Source organism: Phocoena phocoena, chromosome 6 (assembly GCF_963924675.1).
Source record: "Phocoena phocoena chromosome 6, mPhoPho1.1, whole genome shotgun sequence".
NCBI classification, from domain to species: Eukaryota; Metazoa; Chordata; class Mammalia; order Artiodactyla; family Phocoenidae; genus Phocoena; species Phocoena phocoena.
The window spans coordinates 68,820,232-68,840,025 of record NC_089224.1 but is presented as its reverse complement, the minus strand read 5'-3'; the positions used below and the strand labels follow the sequence as shown (position 1 = coordinate 68,840,025).

The 19,794-nt window shown below is 38.6% G+C and overlaps 1 protein-coding gene across 1 annotated transcript in view; it reads right to left on the bottom strand.

Annotated features, from left to right (window-relative positions):
- The window catches only part of TMC1 (transmembrane channel like 1), a 190,119-nt gene that overhangs the window by 37,671 nt on the left and 132,654 nt on the right, over positions 1 to 19,794 (bottom strand). The window contains exons 9-11 of the mRNA XM_065879898.1: positions 6,105 to 6,247; positions 1,537 to 1,681; positions 748 to 942 (exon numbers count right to left, since the gene is read on the bottom strand). Of these exons, the coding sequence (XP_065735970.1) occupies positions 748 to 942; positions 1,537 to 1,681; positions 6,105 to 6,247 (483 nt within the window). The remainder of the gene's footprint in view (positions 1 to 747; positions 943 to 1,536; positions 1,682 to 6,104; positions 6,248 to 19,794) is intronic.

Genomic DNA, 19,794 nt, shown 5'->3' with positions numbered 1-19,794 from the left:
CACATGACCAGTGATTTCCTGATTCTAAATATCTACCTCTGACCTCTTTTCTTGGACCTGCTAAATGGGCAGATACCCTGAAGACAAATCGCAATCATAATACTTAATTCCTTTCAGAGAGCTGGGCTTCCTCATTTGAATAGCATTTGGAGGGGGAGATAATAGGGTAAGGAGAGGAGGTGAAGCAGTTAGGCTGCTAGTGAAAAACAGAGAGAGGTCCAGTCCTGCCCAAAGTGGGGGAGGCAATCTGAATGTTTCCAGTGAAATAAACATAAGAACCCAGGGCTTTATCATGGCTGCTTCAAAGAATTCAGGGGACAATTGGATCTTTCAGAGATAGATGCAGGACCTGCAGAGAAAGCAACATAGCGTCATGGAGAGTGCCGAGCTTGAAATCAAGATTCCTAAATTTTAACTCTCATTGTTCACCATGGTACTGAGACCATGAACACATCACCTAATCTGAGATTCATTATCTCTGTCTATAAAACGTACTGGTTGGAATATGTGCTCTAATCTCTCTTCCAACTCTACCTTTCCCTAATGTCACAAAGTGAAAAACAGACAGTAGACGGATTTGGAAGTAAGGCTGGAATAGGGATACGTGTGCCGAGGTTGGTTCACTCTCAGGTCAGGATGACAGAGGTAGGTAAAGAGCGGCCATATTTCATATCCCAACATTGAAGCACAACCCACAAAATCTCAAATGTCAGATTCTAAGCACATAAAAAGCATGCAGAGACGAACTTCGTTTTTTTCCCACCACCCAAGGGTGTCAGGATCTTGCTGCGCAAATTCCTGGGATCGCTTCACAGCCCAAAAGATGAGGTATCCACTCCCGCCAAGTGTTAGAAACACGAAGAAGTTAGCAAGAAACCTCAGGAATCTGATCAAGTGGACGTTTTCTTCTGCTTGGGCTGCTCTTTCTTCTACTATAGCTTCCTGTACCCAGGCAAAACAGAAAGAAAAAAGAAATATCTGAGCTACAAAAAGCATCATGAACTCAGGAATTATTTCTGCAAACATCAGAAAATCTGGGATTCCACAAACCAGGTGAATATTGCCAGCAAGTGAGAAAAAGTAAGATAGAGAAGGAAGAATTCTTACAAACAAACTCTGGTTGAGTTAATATTTACTAAGATAGTCTTCATTCTAAAGTCTCTTCTAGTACAGTTTTTTAAAACAACTACAAAATAATACTTTAGAGTCATTTAAAATATTGTGCTAATGTATTCCTGTAAATAATTAGCGAGCATTGTTCTATTATTTAAAATATCCGACTCTGATTACTAATGGTTGGCTGTTTCAAGCCAATGGCATTGTTTTATTACCAAATTTAGAGAGAAGTAATGCTGTCATGGGTCATCAATCATTTTCCAGTCATAATCAGAACCCTGCCCAGATCCTGGTAGGAAGAAATGATGAGTTAATCTTTCTTTTAATTGTCAAGATACTTTGCTACCTAGACCATTTGGAATGGCTCCAATTTTACTCTTAGAAATACCAAGAAAAGGCTCTTGAAGTTGGTGTTTTTACCTTAAAGTTCATTGTGATAGAATTGAATTTGTTGTCTGCTGTTTCAGGATTGCCAATCAGGTAGTCCCAGCTGGTGAACACCTTCCAGCTGAAGTTGAAGGAGTTGTCGTCACCACCTCCATCATCACCAACATTTTTGGTCATCCTATACAAACAGGAAGTTTAATCCAGCAGCCAGAATACAAGCAGAAAGGGAGAGGTTAGAGAATAGCAAAACATCATAATTATAAGGAAATTGGAGAAGCAATATCTAAAAGACATATACTTTCAAACAAGTTTGTTCTCATAACCAGAAAATAAAAGTTTATTAAAAATATATTTTTTTGTTTTAATTTATTAAGCTGTTCATTTTCCAGACCTTCAAGATTAAAAGACTACTAACCATTGATGATTTTAACAATTAAACAGGTTATATAAAATTACGTATTTTTTATTTGTTTTCCTAAACTGTTTTCCTAGGGTCATATACGAGGCTCTGAAACTTCTGTGGGATAAGGATCTCTTTAGAAATCCGGTGAAAACCACCAGGCCCCTCATCAGGAAAAACATATGTATAGACTCTTAAACTGTTGTACACAATTTTAGCTGGTTTCCAGACCCTGTGAAGCCTAGGGATGGATTAACCCAGGTCAGATCAGGAAACTCCTTCACAGATTCCAATTCCCCTTGGAATCTCCTTCCAAAGAGTGATTACACTGAATGCATGGAAGTTTTCCATACTTGACAACTCTTGACCAAAAATCAAGATTTTTATACAACTTAATAGCAAGTGGTTACATATATTCTAATCAGTGATGTTTTAATTTTTTTTTTGCTTGGACAGTTTAAAGTACATTTACTTACTTCAGTGGTTAAGGATCTATATTCCACTTACTCCACTTCCTTTTTTTCCCCTACCACTATAAAGTGCAAAATTAAAATATTATATGATATATATTATAAAATGGTCCCATAAGGTTTTAGTTTTTTAAATATTGCAGTGATATGGAACTGAAAAAAGAAAGGAGTACAATGACATAAAGCTGACAATGTAGTTTGGCAGGTATCTCTAAGGTCATCTAAATTCCCCCACTGTTTAGTCCTATTCCTTACAGAGGTTTATATATTTCAGATGGGCTAATGTGTTTGAAAGATAACAAAAAATAATTATTCCTTACATCAATCTACCACTTTACCCTTTGCAAATGGTATTGATGTGTATTATCATATTTGTCCTTCTCAAAAACTTAACAAGAGGTCACAGTAGTTAATATTATTCTCTTTTTACAGTTGGGGAAGCCGAAGGATAAAATTATCAAGTGATTTGCTGGCCATTATACAGAAGTAAACCACAGGGGTGGGTCAAGGGCTTAGGTTTTCTGACTTCATTCTGGTACCCAAGCTAGGACACCATGAAATATGTTGAACCATACAAAGTGCCTTTTTGTAGGTCAAAAAGGGTTGAAATCAAACATTTCCAAAGGATTAACCTAGGGAGAAAATGATTTTTTTGATTAAGATGCCATCACCCCTTTTTGCCCTGTCACTGAGCAAAGGGCAGGGCCTCAAGTAAAACTGACCACTTGACAGATAAGTCTTGAATGGAGCTTTATCACAGGCAAGATTCTGTAGCTGCAGACAGCCTTCCAGAGAAGGGAGCTCTAGCCAGACAAGCAAACAGGGAACGTCTAGCATGTGGGAATTGACAAGAAAGGGAGTGAAATACTAAAAGGGAGTGACAAGAAAGGGAGGAAGGATATTGAAGACAACCTCTGCTAACAACACATTTTTACTAAGAGATGGCCCTGATAGCTATAAAATATTTCATGTACAGCTCCATTCCTTGTCTGTAGAGAAAAAAAGTGTACATACTTAAACAAAAATTCCTCCTTTTTCAAGGGGGTTATATTTTTGAACAACTATATCTTTGAGAAGCTACCTCAACATACAATTTGCAAGGAATGATGGAAGTCTTGCTTTGCCAGGGACTGAGTAGGTTTCCAGGGCACAAGACTCAATGCTAAAGCCAGGAGAGTCCTGGGTCAACAAAGTTAGTCACCCTATATTAAAATCTAAAAGTGCTTTCTTGGATATTTAATTTTCCTTCCAATTTCCCTATTAATTAATCAAATATAGATATTTGCTTCCCTTTTATGGATGAGGATGCTGAAGACAAAGAATATGGGCAAGAGGGCAAAGTCCACCAGTTGCCTAGTTGATGTCAGTATTCAGTTTTAGTTTCCCTTGATTTGAGTCATGTATCCCATAAAGCCACTCATGTTTATTCCAAGAATGTATTTGTTTGGGGCCAGTGGTGGGGGAAAGAGATGATATAGGATTCTGAACAATCATTTATATCTCGTCAGTTGTTCTACCAAGCCTTGCCCCCAGGGTTAGGAGTGGGGTAGGCGTCATAAATTGCTTTGGAATTGTCTTGCCATATAGGCCAGTGAACTTAAACGACTTGCCAATCTGGTAATGAACAACCAAAGGTCCCCTGCCAGAGGGAGGGACCAAAATCAGGCTGGTTTGGGTGGCATAACATGGATGACTTTGAGGGGGAAAATGGAGAATTTGTGCCCTACAGCTATCCTAAATGGCATCTTTGAGCTAATAGGAAAAGCTGCCATTTCCTGCAGAGGTGCACTAGCTAATAAGTTTGCCACTAGCAATATGTGGTTACTGGGCACTTGAAATGCAACTAGTGTGAAACATACATAAGATTTCAAAGACATAGTACCAAAAAAGACAGAGAATATCTCAATAATAATTTTAGATTGATTATATGTTGAAGGAATACTTTTGATATATTGAGTTAAATAAAATATATTATTAAAATATATTCCACCTATGTATTTGTTTAATATAGTTACTAGAATATTTTAAATTATATGTACCTTGTCTTATAGTTCTTTGCATAATGCTGTTCTAGATGCTTTACACTCATCTGCCAGAAAATTATTATAATAAATGTGCAAATCTATTAATGTATAACTACATAACCATATGTGACTACCCTACTGCTGGGGCTATCATATGACCTCAATTCCTACCATGTTGGCTTTGTTTGGTTTTTCAATAAGCCTATGAATTATAATCCTAATAAAACAGTTAACATTTGTCAATCACCGTATGCCAACTATGTTCTAAGTGTTTGTATATACTGACTCATTTTGTCCTCATAGCCATCCTAACATCAAGGTGTCATTACACCTCTATTAGAAATGGGAAAATAGAGCAGTTGAACAAGTTGTCAAAGTTCTTTTAGAATGGGCTAGAGCTGGTATTTGATTCCATGAAGAATGGCTCAAGAGCCCACTAGGGTATGTAGCCTCTGCACAGTCACTAAAAGAAGCTGAGGACTTGGACATCCATAGACATGCTTTCTTCAGTGACTATGGAGACTAAAGGACCAATATGGAAACGATACTCACAAGGCCTCTGTAATGTAACTGTACCCTTGACTTTAGTCCTGCCAAATCAAAATGGCCAAAAGACTAGAAATATCTTAGATTTTTTGGAATGTGGTAGTACTTGATCAGGTAGACAGATACTTTACATACTTAGGGTCTCTGATTACACTTGGACAACTAGATAAAGAATTTGGATATGGGATCTCCATTAAGGCCTTTTTCAAGTCCTGAAAGGGCTTAAAAACTAAGCATAATAGTTTTCTCCGGAGGAACCAATAAGTTTGGCAGGGACAGGACACAAAGCATGCCAAAGACTGTTCCAGAAAGCTCCTGCTCAAGAGGACTTGGACCCTCAGGTAGAGGTCCTTCCCTGCAATGAAGCAAAAGGCCAATTTACCTTGTGCATAGTTAAATAAAAGGGTGAAGACTTTAATTGAGATGTTTCAACACCTGCTAAACTGGTTCAGAAAATTAGCTAAAGGATGGATTATTCATATTATTTATAGCCCTAAATGACTGTGCTAGGTTCCTGCAGTGTCTTCAAGTGAGGTTTTAAAAATATATTTCAGACAGGGAGAAAAAATGAGCTGCAGTTTCATCAGTTCCCCAATGAAATTCTTTTCCATGCTCTAATAAATCCTCTTCAAAAAGAAAACATGACTATATAGTTGATCATGACAGTCTCCTTGAGGGCCATTTGTTTTTGCTGTCTTACACAGCTGAAATTTTTTGGATGAGTGATTATTCTGGTTTGTTTGTTTGTTTTAATGAACAGAGAACAACAGATTCTGTCTGTTGAGCTGATTCTGCAACTCACAAACCTCTCTGTATGCAAAAAGAGGGGTCAGCAGCTGTTTCCCTGTCTTGTTTGAAACATTGATTCACACCTTAAAGTACAAAAAAGCACAATTTTAAAATATGCTTAACCACAGGATAGGCATGCAACCATCACTGTGACCCAGTGAGATGATCAAAGTCCTGCACTTGTGTTCAACCCTTTTGTTTGGGAGATGTAATAGTCTAACATTAGTGTAGGTATTAAAACCACATTTTATCTCTTAAATACTCTGCATTCTCTAGACATGAAACAGAAAAAAAAAATCCAATTCTCAAGTTAATTTTTCCATTTGATTCCAGAAATCAATGCTTGCTTCCCAAGAGACCAATGAAACTTACTCTTTAAGGACAACCAGAAAGCTGTATCCAATGCACATGACCCCCACCAGAAAATAGGATAGCGGCAGTCTGAAATTCATCCATCCAATTGTTCGTTTATTGTCGTAATAGCCGTAAAAGAGGACGGAATATTGAGCCAATCCCTAAAATCCAACAACAAAGTCACTTAACAGATGCTGTGAATATTGAGCTAATCCTTAAAATCCAACAACAAAGTCACTTAACAGATGCTGTGAAGAGCAACTCAAAGAAAAAAGATCGACTTCTAAGAGGAATAACAAAATGACATTAATTTTCAAACTTGGGAGATGGCTCTGATGTGAGCCCTATTGTTTTGCTTCATGGAGTGATTGTTTCAGCTTCCACATTGATTGACAGTCTCTTGGTTTACTTGAAATTCAGGGACTTCTAAATAGGCCAAATTTTTAACCAACTATAGGCTTGCTCAGCTGTGGAGCCATTACTGTGAAATGCCCACTGATTGAAACATCAAAACACACTTCATGGTGTCATTAAATTTACAATTTTAAGAGCCTGCTTAATATTGGGGGGAGGATCTGAAATGTGCTTCCTCAAAGTGTCATGGCAGGTTTCCACTTCCAGTCACCTGAGCCACAGTTAGGTTGGTTCTTCATAAGCCACAGAGGCCACATCTCAGCTCACACTTAGCAAAAACAAGGAGCAGGTGAGATGACATTGGAACCAATATGCACAACCTTTCATTCATCAAGACTATTATCCCCTAACAAGCATGTTTATTCATGAAATTACATTCTGTTTCCCAAAAATTATCTGCCAGGGTTGGAATCACCATCTTCCAAGGCCACCTGAGTAACTGCTCTCTATACACAGAACATGGCATATTTTGATGTTGCTTCCCTTATAATAGTCTTCATCTTCCTCTCCTTCTCTCATTCACTGTGTTCTTCACTCTTAGCTTGGCAGCATTGTTTCTGTATTACTATATATCCACTTCCCCAGCTTCTCTCTGATTTCATCTCTCTGACAATAACTTAAAACGACTATGCCTTGTGAAGTGAGAAGATAATTGCAGTAATAATATCAATCAATAAAATTTTTTGAGCTGGTAGCATGTGCTGAACACCTTACTTCTTCTTACAGAATCCTCACAAGAACCCTCTTGAAGTGGCTGCCGTTAGGGGCAATCGTTTTCCTCTACACTTGTTACTTGCCATGTAGAGAAAAACCGTAACTGTAAAACTCCCAGCCCCTCTCCACTGCCTCATACTAACCCCACGGAGGAGAGACTCATCTGACAGTAGAGCATGGGTGAGGAATGGGGATGATGTGGGGCACCACTCTTCCTCCTCCTTTGAGATCCCATGCTGTGCTCTGCCCCTGTGAGGGGCATCCTGTCCTGGTCTAGGACTTATAGGTAGGAAGGTCTGCCTCTGAAGCCCACTTGCCCATAAAAAGATGCCATACTCTTTAATATCAGCGTTAACAATAATAAAGATGGCATGTTGACCTCCATCTGTCTAACCCTTTGTCTTATTTCTGGTTAGCTCACAACCTGGGTCGACAAGGTAGGGGGTGTTATTTACCATCACTTCCCCACCTGAAAAAGACTCAGTAGCTCTACACCTATTTTACAGATGAAGAAACTGAGCTTTAAAGAAGTTAAGTAACTTGTCCATGTTCACATAGCTAGTACGTGACAGAGTCTGAACCTGAACAGGGTCTGTCTAATTCAAATCCATATGCTTAACCACTGTGCTATACTGCTTCTCCTATGCTTTCTTTGCCTACCAGGATTTGCATCATACTAATGCCATACCTACCCAGCAAAACAAAGAAACAAGAAGTCCCTGGACCCCTGGATTGGTTCAGAGTGGGTGCCAGGACCTCCTGGAAAGGATCTAGACACCCCTTTTGAAAAGATTTCAAAGGGCCTCATCTTCACATACATAAACATTACAACCTGACTTCTTTTTCTAATTCATAGTGACAGTATTGGGATTAAAAGCCACCTCCAAAATAACATGAAAGGAGAAAGTAGATATGTAACAAACATCTGGTGAGCTTGTTAGGTTAGCACAGTAGCTTCTGGGGCAGCTAACTCACCTGGTGTATGTGTCATTCAGCCTATGTTCAATGGCTGCACTCAATAAATATTAGATCACAACCAATGCGGGTAAGAGCCCTTATTTTGGAATCCTGATTACTTCGCAAAGGTTTCTTCAGTTGGTCTATTTCTACATATGCAGTGAAGCATGTAAACAAAAGAGGAGGTACTGTTGAAGTGCACAATTTTTAAAAGCCTTATCCAATCCATCTCAGTAGCATATTGAGGGGTGGTTTTAAACACAATGAAAGGCTTAAAAGAGGTCTCCCCCCTCCCCTTCCACCCTGTGGCCCACCACACGCCACACATCTTTCCCTTTCCCTTAAAACTCCAATAGCAGACATCTGGAAGTGACTAAAATAGCAACGACTCCTAGCCTAGCCAAGGTTCCATTCGGTTTCCATGTCAGCGCACATGGCTTTCCCTGTGGGAGCACTCTCCCATCCCAAAATCTGTGACAGAGAAACCACAGTCAGAGCCAAGTTTCAAATGAGCACAGAAAATTCCTGTCCAACTCTAGGTTCCATGCTTGCACATTGTCTACCAAGACTCTAATTTCTGTTTGAATGCTGCAGCTGGTCTAGTCCACAGAAATCGACACGCATCTATGAGAATGCTTTGATGATGCAGTCGCTAGGAATCAACTCATGTATTTATTTATCTAACTAACTTTTATCGAGAACTTATTTGCCAAATACTATACACAGATGGAGTGGGAGACTGGATTACAGAGGCCCCTAGAAAAAGTCCTGCATGCAAATGTCCCCTTTATAAGTATGTGTCACCTGAAATTATATTAGAGTTCCACCCCTTTGGTGTTTCTCACTACAAATAAATACTCACTGTGAAAGACAACATTCTATCCCCATGATGGTAAATGAGTTTCATCATCCTTAGTAAGCCTTTTTAGTTTGTAGTAACTGTCAGACCATTATTTTGAAAAAAAAAACCGTGAAGTCAGAACTAGTAGGAAAGGAAGCTATAACTTGTGAACTGTGACTGCTGAGGGTATGTGAAAGGGAAGTAGTACCACACTAGTAGGAGTATATTTCTACTTTTCTCTGAACTGTTATCAGTCATTTATACCTTAGTGTTAAAGAAAGCTTCAAGTGTGGATGAAAGATAGGGAATGACATCATTTAAATTCTGATACGCTCGGGACATGGGAGAGAAGCAAGGAGTGAAATGGCTAACAACACCCAAAACAAACCTCGACCAACTTTATAAGAATAGCAGCCAGCCTGGCACTTATGTGGTACATGCTGAGATCCAGCCCCCAGCCACCCTCCTTCTCTCCAACCAGACTTGCCAAGTTCCATCTAATGCTTTGCTCGCCTCCAAGTTTCTTTTCCTTTTGCTCCAACCCAGATCTAGAGTTATAAAACTGATGTTATACGGTTCTAAGCTAGGAAGCATGTAGATTACAATGAAGCTGGGCTGAGCCTTCACAGATCCTCTCATTTTCAGTAGAGGGAATGAACTTCTACCTGTCTATGGGACCCTAGGCAGTGAACTCTGGCCTTCAAAAAGCTGTGAAGTAGACAGTTTTTTTTGGTGCCCACCCATGCATAAAAGGCTCAGAGTGGTTGTCTAATACCACACAGGTAGTATGTGGTAGGATTCAAATCCAAGTCTGTCTAAATCCCATGACTGAGTTCTTTTCATTATGCCACACTGCCTTTTTAACCATGCTGGCTTCTGTAAAGAAAACTTCTGTTTGCCTTTTGTGCCATGATCCATAACTGACACTAATGGTGGGAATTCTAGATCATATGCCCAATACCCATTACACATCTCACTCCACTTGGATGTTCCCCAAGAACCTTGAACTCAGTACATTTTAAAATTCTCCCAGAGAAGCAAGAAGAACTACAATCCTGCAGCCTGTGGAACAAAACCCACATTCACAGAAAGACAGACAAGATGAAAAGGCAGAGGGCTATGGACCAGACAAAGGAACAAGACAAAACTCCAGAAAAACAACTAAATGAAATGGAGATAGGCAATCTTCCAGAAAAACAATTCAGAATAATGATAGTGAAGATGATCCAGGACCTCAGAAAAACAATGGAGGCAAAGATCATGAAGATGCAAGAAATGTTTAGCAAAGACGTGGAAGAATTAAAGAACAAACAAACAGAGATGAGCAATACAATAACTGAAATGAAAAATACACTAGAAGGAATCAATAGCAGAATAACTGAGCAGAAGAATGGATAAGTGACCTGGAAGACAAAATCGTGGAATTCACTGCTGTGGAACAGAATAAAGAAAAAAGAAAGAAAAGAAATGAAGACAGCTTAAGAGACCTCTGGGACAACATTAAACACAACAACATTTGCATTATAGGGGTCCCAGAAGGAGAAGAGAGAGAGAAAGGACCCGAGAAAATATCTGAAGAGATTATAGTCAAAAACTTCCCTAACATGGGAAAGGAAATAGCAACCCAAGTCCAGGAAGTGCAGAGAGTCCCATACAGGACTCTAAACCCAAGGAGAAACATACCGAGACACATAACAATCAAACTGGCAAAAATTAAAGACAAAGAAAAATTATTGAAAGCACCAAGGGAAAAATGACAACATACACGGGAACTCCCATAAGGTTAACAGCTGATTTCTCAGCAGAAACTCTACAAGCCAGAAGGGAGTGGCATGATATACTTAAAGTGATGAAACAGAAGAAACTACAACCAAGATTACTCTACCCAGGAAGGATCTCATTCAGATTTGATGGAGAAATCAAAAGCTTAACAGACAGGCAAAAGCTAAGAGAATTCAGCACCTCCAAACCAGCTCTACAACAAATGCTAAAGGAACTTCCCTAAGTGGGAAACACAAGAGAAGAAAAGGACCTACAAAAACAAACCCAAAACAATTAAGAAAATGGTAATAAGAACATACATATCAATAATTACCTTAAACGTCAATGGATTAAATGCTCCAACCAAAAGATACAGGCTTGCTGAATGGATACAAAAACAAGACCCATATATATGCTGTGTACAAGAGACCCACTTCAGACCTAGGGACACATATAGACTGAAAGTGAGGGGATGGAAAAAGATATTCCATGCAAATGGAATTTCAAAGAAAGCTGGAGTAGCAATACTCATATCAGATAAAATAGACTTTAAAATAAAGAATGTTACAAGAGACAAGGAAGGACACTACATAATGATCAAGGGATCAATCCAAGAAGAAGATATAACAATTATAAATATATATGCACCCAACATAGGAGCACCTCAATACATATGGTAACTGCTAACAGCTCTAAAAGAGGAAATCAACAGTAACACAATAATAGTGGGGGACTTTAACACCTCACTTACACCAATGGACAGATCATCCAAAAGGAAAATTAATAAGGAGACACAAGCTTTAAATGACACAATATATGAGATAGATTTAATTTATATTTATAGGACATTCCATCCAAAAACAGCAGATTACACTTTCTTCTCATATGCGCATGGAACATTCTCCAGGATAGATCATATCTTGGGTCACAAGTCAAGCCTCAGTAAAATTTAAGAAAATTGAAATCATATCAAGCATCTTTTCAGACCATAGCGCTATGAGACTAGATATCACTTACAGGAAAAAAAACTGTAAAATACACAAACACATGGAGGCTAAACGAGATGTTACTAAATAACCAAGAGATCACAGAGGAAATCAAAAAAACCCTAGAGACAAAGGACAATGAAAACACGACAATCCAAAACCTATGGGATGCAGCAAAAGCAGTTCTAAGAGGGAAGTTTATATCTAGACAAGCCTACCTCAAGAAAAAAGAAAAATCTCAAGTAAACAATCTAACCTTACAGGTAAAGGAACTAGAGAAAAAAGAACAAACAAAACCCAAAGTTAGCAGAAGGAAAGAAATCATAAAGATCAGAGCAGAAATAAATGAAATAGAACCAAAGAAAACAATAGCAAAGATCAATAAAACTAAAAGCTGGTTCTTTGAGAAGATAAACAAAATTGATAAATCATTAGCCAGACTCATCAAGAAAAAGAGGAAGAGGACTCAAATCAATAAAATTAGAAATGAAAAAGAAGTTACAACAGGTACTGCAGATATACAAAGCATCCTAACAGACGACTATAAGCAACTCTATGCCAATAAAATGGACAACCTGGAAGAAATGGACAAATTCTTAGAAAAGTATAACCTTCCAAGACTGAACCAGGAAGAAACAGAAAATATGAACAGACCAATCACAAGTAATGAAATTGAAACTGTGATTAAAAATCTTCCAACAAACAAAAGCCCAGGACCAGATGGCTTCACAGACGAATTCTATCAAACATTTAGAGAAGAGCTAACACGTATCCTTCTCAAACTCTTCCAAAGTATAGCAGAGGCAGGAAAACTCCCAAACTCATTCTACGACGTCACCATCACCCTGATACCAAAACCAGACAAAGATGTCACAAAGAAAGAAAACTATAGGCCAATATCACTGATGAACATAGATGCAAAAATCCTCAACAAAATACTAGCAAACAGAATCCAACAGCACATTAAAAGGATCGTACACCATGATCAAGTGGGGTTTATTCTAGGAATGCAAGGATTCTTCAATATATGCAAGTCAATCAACGTGATACACCATATTAACAAATTGACAGAGAAAAACCACATGATCATCTCAGTAGATGCAGAAAAAGCTTTTGACAAAATTCAACACCCATGTATGATAAAAACCCTGCAGAAAGTAGGCATAGAGGGAACATTCCTCAACATAATAAAGGCCATATATGACAAACCCACAGCCAACATCATCCTCAATGGTGAAAAACTGAAACCATTTCCACTAAGATCAGGAACAAGACAAGGTTGCCCACTCTCACCACTTTTTTTTTTTTTTTTTTTCAGTACGCGGGCCTCTCAGTGTTGTGGCCTCTCCCATTGCAGAGCACAGGCTCCAAATGTGCAGGCTCGGCAACTATGGCTCACGGGCCTAGCTGCTACGTGGCATGTGGGATCTTCTCAGAACAGGACACGAACCCGTGTCCCCTGCTTCGGCAGGCAGACTCTCAACCACTGTGCCACCAGGGAAGCCCTCACCACTGTTATTCAACACAGTTTTGGAAGTTTTAGCCACAGCAATCAGAGAAGAAAAGGAAATAAAAGGAATCCAAATCAGAAAAGAAGAAGTAAAGCTGTCACTGTTTGCAGATGACATGATACTATACATAGAGAATCCTAAAGATGCTACCAGAAGACTACTAGAGCTAATCGATGAATTTGGTAAAGTATCAGGATACAAAATTAATGCACAGAAATCTCTGGCATTCCTATACACTAATGATGAAAAATCTGAAAGTGAAATTAAGAAAACACTCCCATTTACCATTGCAACAAAAAGAATAAAATATCTAGGAATAAACGTACCTAAGGAGACAAAAGACCTGTATGCAGAAAATTATAAGACACTGATGAAAGAAATTAAAGATGATACAAATAGATGGAGAGATATACCAGGTTCTTGGATTGGAAGAATCAACATTGTGAAAATGACTCTACTACCCAAAGCAATCTACAGATTCAATGCAATCCCTATCAAACTACCACTGGCATTTTTCACAGAACTAGAGCAAAAAAATTCACAATTTGTATGGAAACACAAAAGACCCCAAAGAGCCAAAGCAATCTTGAGAACAAAAAACGGAGCTGGAGGAATCAGGCTCCCTGACTTCAGACTATACTACAAAGCTACAGTAGTCAAGACAGTATGGTACTGGCACAAAAACAGAAAGATGGATCAATGTAACAGGATAGAAAGCCCAGAGATAAACCCACGCACATATGGTCACCTTATCTTTGATAAAGGAGGCAGGAATGTACAGTAGAGAAAGGACAGCCTCTTCAATAAGTGGTGCTGGGAAAACTGGACAGGTACATGTAAAAGTATGAGATTAGATCACTCCCTAACACCATACACAAAAATAAGCTCAAAATGGATTAAAGACCTAAATGTAAGGCCAGAAACTATCAAACTCTTAGAGGAAAGCATAGGCAGAACACTCTATGACATAAATCACAGCAAGATCCTTTTTGACCCACCTCCTAGAGAAATGGAAATAAAAACAAAAATAAACAAATGGGACCTAATGAAACTTCAAATCTTTTGCACAGCAAAGGAAACCATAAACAAGACCAAAAGACAACCCTCAGAATGCGAGAAAATATTTGCAAATGAAGCAACTGACAAAGGATTAATCTCCAAAATTTACAAGCAGCTCATGCAGCTCAATAACAAAACAACAAAGAACCCAATCCAAAAATGGGCAGAAGACCTAAATAGACATTTCTCCAAAGAAGATATACAGGTTGCCAACAAACACATGAAAGAATGCTCAACTTCATTAATCATTAGAGAAATGCAAATCAAAACTACAATGAGATATCATCTCACACCAGTCAGAATGGCCATCATCAAAAAATCTAGAAACAATAAATGCTGGAGAGGGTGTGGAGCAAAGGGAACACTCTTGCACTGCTGGTGGGAATGTGAATTGGTTCAGCCACTATGGAGAACAGTATGGAGGTTCCTTAAAAAACTACAAATAGAACTACCATATGACCCAGCAATCCCACTACTGGGCATATACCCTGAGAAAACCAAAATTCAAAAAGAGTCATGTACCAAAATGTTCACTGAAGCTCTATTTACAATAGCCAGGAGATGGAAGCAACCTAAGTGTCCATCATCAGATGAATGGATAAAGAAGATGTGGCACATATATACAATGGACTATTACTCAGCCATAAAAAGAAACTAAATTGAGTTATTTGTAGTGAGGTGGATAGACCTAGAGTCTGTCATACAGAGTGAAGCAAGTCGGAAAGAGAAAGACAAATACCGTATGCTAACATATATATATGGAATCTAAGAAAAAGAAAAAAAATGTCATGAAGCACCTAGGGGTAAGACAGGAATAACGCCACTGACCTACTAGAGAATGGACTTGAGGATATGGGGAGGGGGAAGGGTAAGCTGTGAGAAAGTGAGAGAGTGACATGGACATATATACACTACCAAACGTAAAATAGATAGCTAGTAGGAAGCAGCCGCGTAGCACAGGGAGATCAGCTCGGTGCTTTGTGACCACCTAGAGGGGTGGGATAGGGAGAGTGGGAGGGAGGGAGATGCAAGAGGGAAGAGATATGGGAACATATGTATATGTATAACTGATTCACTTTGTTATAAAGCAGAAACTAACACACCATTGTAAAGCAATTATACTCCAATATAGATGTTAAAAAAAAAAAAAAAAAAAAAAAAAAAAAAAAAAAAGAAAATAAATAAATAAATGAATAAACATTAAAAAAAAGAAGTTCTTCCAAACCTGTTTGTTCCTCCTATTTCAGGGAATGATCCACCAACCTACCCAGTTACCCCAGCCAGAAACTTGGATATTTTCATTATCTTCCCATTTTCACCCATAAGACTCATGAGGCCACTCACTACAGTAACAGATGCTAACTAGACTTATTGTGATGACCGTTTTGCAATATATACAAATATCAAATCATTACGTTGTACAACCGAAACGAATATAATGTTGTAAGTCAATTTTACCTCAGTTTCAAAAAGGGGAGCTCCCTGAAAACAAGGACATATTTGAACTACTGAAATATTCCTAAAGAAAAGATGTATCATTCCATATGTGAATCACAAAAATATCTCTTCTAAATGTGGCCAGTACAATAAGAGATGAAGGAGCTTAGAGAACTGAGACTACCTGAGAGAGGATGCTCTCGCTTTAGAATATCACTACTTAAAAGAACCAATGATGCCAATAAAATAAGGAACTGAACGGCTGTTTGTTAACCTTTAGACTGTGACAGTCTCCTCTGAGGACAGACCTCAAGAATGAGATGTGGCAAAAGTGGGCAGAAGGAATAGGCTTGGGGTGATATGTTAGAGTACAACGAACAATTTTTCATTGGAGTCAGCCACCTTTTAGTTTGAATTTCAATGCCTCCTTTCATTATCTGTGCTGTCTTTGGGAAACTAACCTCTCTGAGTTCCAATCCCCTCAACTCTGAAAAGATTACTGATCTTCCTCTTTAAGGGTTGTCGTGAAGATAAAATTTAATGTATGTGCCTGCTTAACACAGAATGGGTGTTAACTCTCCTCTCCTGCTCTTTCTAGGGCTTCCCCCCACCTCCCATATCTATGATGACCAGGGGAAAAGGGCAGGCAAAGTTGACTCACCATTTATCTCAATATGCAATGTACAAAATGCTCTCAAGCTGGAAAGCTAAATGCATTTCCCTTTATTCACAACTCAAATCTTTACTCATATGATCTCACTGTCTGATATCAGCTCAAGCTCATTCCAAATTCCACCTCAGTTCCTCCCTCTCTCCCTTACGAGAATACCAAAGCTCTACAGTCTCTTCCTCTCTATCATTCCTACATCATTCTCATGTCTCCAAACAGCTTGCCAACAAAGACATCCTCTTTTTTTTTTAATACATCTTTATTGGAGTATAATTGCTTCGCAATGCTGTGTTAGTTTCTGTTGTACAACAAAGTGAATCAGTCATATGTGTACACATATCCCCATATCCCCTCCCTCTTGAGCCTCCCTCCTACCCTCCCTAACCCACCTCTCTAGGTTATTGCAAAGCACCAAGCTGTTCTCCCTGTGCTATGCAGCTGCTTCCCCCTAGCTAACTATTTTACATTTGGTAATGTATATATGTCGATGCTACTCTCACTTTGCCCCAGCTTCCCTCTCCCCACCCCACGTCCTCAAGTCCATTCTCTATGTCTACATCTTTATTACTGCCTCACCACTAGGTTCATCAGTAGCTTTTTTTTTTTTTTTTAGATTCCATATACATGCGTCAGCATACGGTATTTGTTTTTCTCTTTCTGACTTCACTCTTTATGACAGACTCTAGGTCCATCTACCTCACTACAAATAACTCAATTTTGTTTCTTTTTATGGCTGAGTAATATTCCATTGTATATATGTGCCACATCTGCTTTATCCATTCATCTGAAAGACATGCTCTTCTTACTGGCTTAAACTCATTCTAATTCTACAGCTTCAAATAATACTACTTCTGCCAATTTGATTCATAACATGCACATTAGACAATCTCCCTATTTCTTACTATTTTAATAAAACGTACTTTCTTCCTGTTCAGTAAGACCCATCCCTAGGTATTCAATTAAAAATAAATAAATAAAAAATATGGTGCTTTGTAAATGGTGACCTTGAGAGGCCATAAGACTGGCTGACCTTGCATATATCACATGGTACTTGTCTGCTATTAATTAAAGGGAATTTGGATGAATTATGATACATGCTTATAGGTGACAGAGCACTGAGCTCCAAGGGGATACTTCCAGGGGAGGGGGTCCAGAGAGAAGTTCCAAGGTTCTAATATGAACTCAACAGAGAAGCAGCTCCCCCTGCACAACCTCGTCACCTACAGCCCAAAGGTTTTCTGATCCTTCCCAACCTATAGGCTCTTCTACCACAAGAGGTCATGCTTGCATCTATTTTACAGTGTCCTATAAATTGATTCTGCTTCTATTCACCTGCATCTATATGGCATTGCTTAGCTAAGCTGGTACATTAATCTTCTTAGATGCAAAAAACCAGCTCATGTTCCAATTAGATCATTTAGGCACCAGTCATCTCTACCCTGGGCCTGTAACATGTCTTTTTCTCCTGGCATCTCTGGGCTCTTTGGAAGTACAGAATTCTGAGTTTCCAGGGATCTCAAGGACATCTGGACAATGGCTTCCTCCATGGTGCTATGATAGATGAAATACTGGGCTGTCCGTTTAGATCATCTTATAATACAGAGTGGGCATCTCTATGAGGTAATTGTTCTAAGAAGCAAGTAAAGAATTCAGGCAAAAGGGTAAATATTGAAACTTTCTATTTGAGAAGCTAATTTACGAATTGCATGTTTATTATGAAAGGTGGAAATGGGATCCAACTGCTTCAACCCCTTCTCCCCTTGTGAGATACAGCATTAAATGGAGTCAGCCTGTGTTCCAGAAACTGTCAGTGAGAAGGATGTTGGAAATTATGACAGAAAAATTACTGATGTGATACAAGACATAGAAAGAACACTAGATTAGGAGGCTTTTATTAGCCATAAGACCCTAAAAAACGATTCTGAGACTCAAAGTTTCCCTAACTTTATAATGTGGGACATGGGATAGAAGATCTAAGGGCACTCTCTTAAAACTCTTATTTTGTGATATGTCAAATAATCGAGTGATCACAGTACACAGAAAAATTAAAAAAGAAATAAGTGAATAATATCACTTTAATGACTCTTTCTTGACCTTTTAATAATCTCACATTGTCTTAGAATAATTTCTAGGCTGGCCTAGAGTTATAAAGGAAAGTGACTATCATAGGATACTCCTGTTTCCATCTTCTTCTATCCATTGTAAATAGTATTTCACCAAACTGGACATGAGAGCTGTCGAGGGCAATAATAAAATCTTGGTGAGCACACTCACTGCCCAAACCTTTCCCCTAGTTTCCTCCTGTATTCACCTCCTAGACCTTCTGGTACACCCCTTAGCAGCTCTCTTAGTGCCACCTTCCTCTTTGTCTTCCTCAAGTTATTAATACCTTTAAAATCTCAAAGGGACACTATTTGCAAAACTTTTTATTTCAGTTACTTGACAAATTTATAAGTGTAGAAACTTCAAAAATATGTTTAAAAGCCAAAAGGCCTTTTGTTCATATTTTTAGTTCTTCCTTTCTCTGATATGACTAAAACAACAGAAGATGCCAATAATATTATTAGTTCTTTTTCTTATTAACCAGACTGGAAGCTTATTATTTAACTAATCAGAGGAAGAGAATGAGAAATAAAAATAGTGGGGGGGGGTACATAGTAATAAATTATTTGAAATGTAAATGGGGGAAGGAGAGAGAGATAAAGATAGAGAGACGGAAGAAGATGAAGTGATAAAAGAAGAAATAAAAGAAGTAAAATCTAACTCAGAGGCTATCTCCACTCTGAAACCCAGACACCCTAGCAAAATTGACAACTGCTTCCTCAGGGCTCCCCAGTATTTTTTTTTTTTTTCCCATCGTTTTACTAAGTGTGGAACACACTGTATACTAGTTGCCTATGTATCTTTCTTCTACTGTCATGACTACCTTGAGGTCAAGAGCCATGTCACATTCATCTTTGTAAAACCAGTGCCTGTTTATATTCCATAAATAAATGTTGACTGGAAATGAAAATTCCAACTGACGGGTGTGATTTAAGATTCCAAAGGCCACCAAGTTGGGGCTGCCGCTCTGCCTTATGCTTACTCTATAGCTGCCTTGTTTACTCAGAGCCTGAGAACCTTTCCTAAAGTTTACATTTGCTGGTACTGCTCACATAAATTTCTTTGGTTCTTATCTCAATGCTCTACAAATCCTCCCCCTTGCTCAGGATTCCCAGTCAACAAGATTCATTAAGCCTCTATTGGTTGAATATTATGTTAAGGGCTTCAAAGAAGATGCAGCAGATGTAAGCTGCTCTTTAGGAAGCTCATGATTTAGAGAGGTTGAGGGTAGAATTCAAAACATCTGTGAAATATA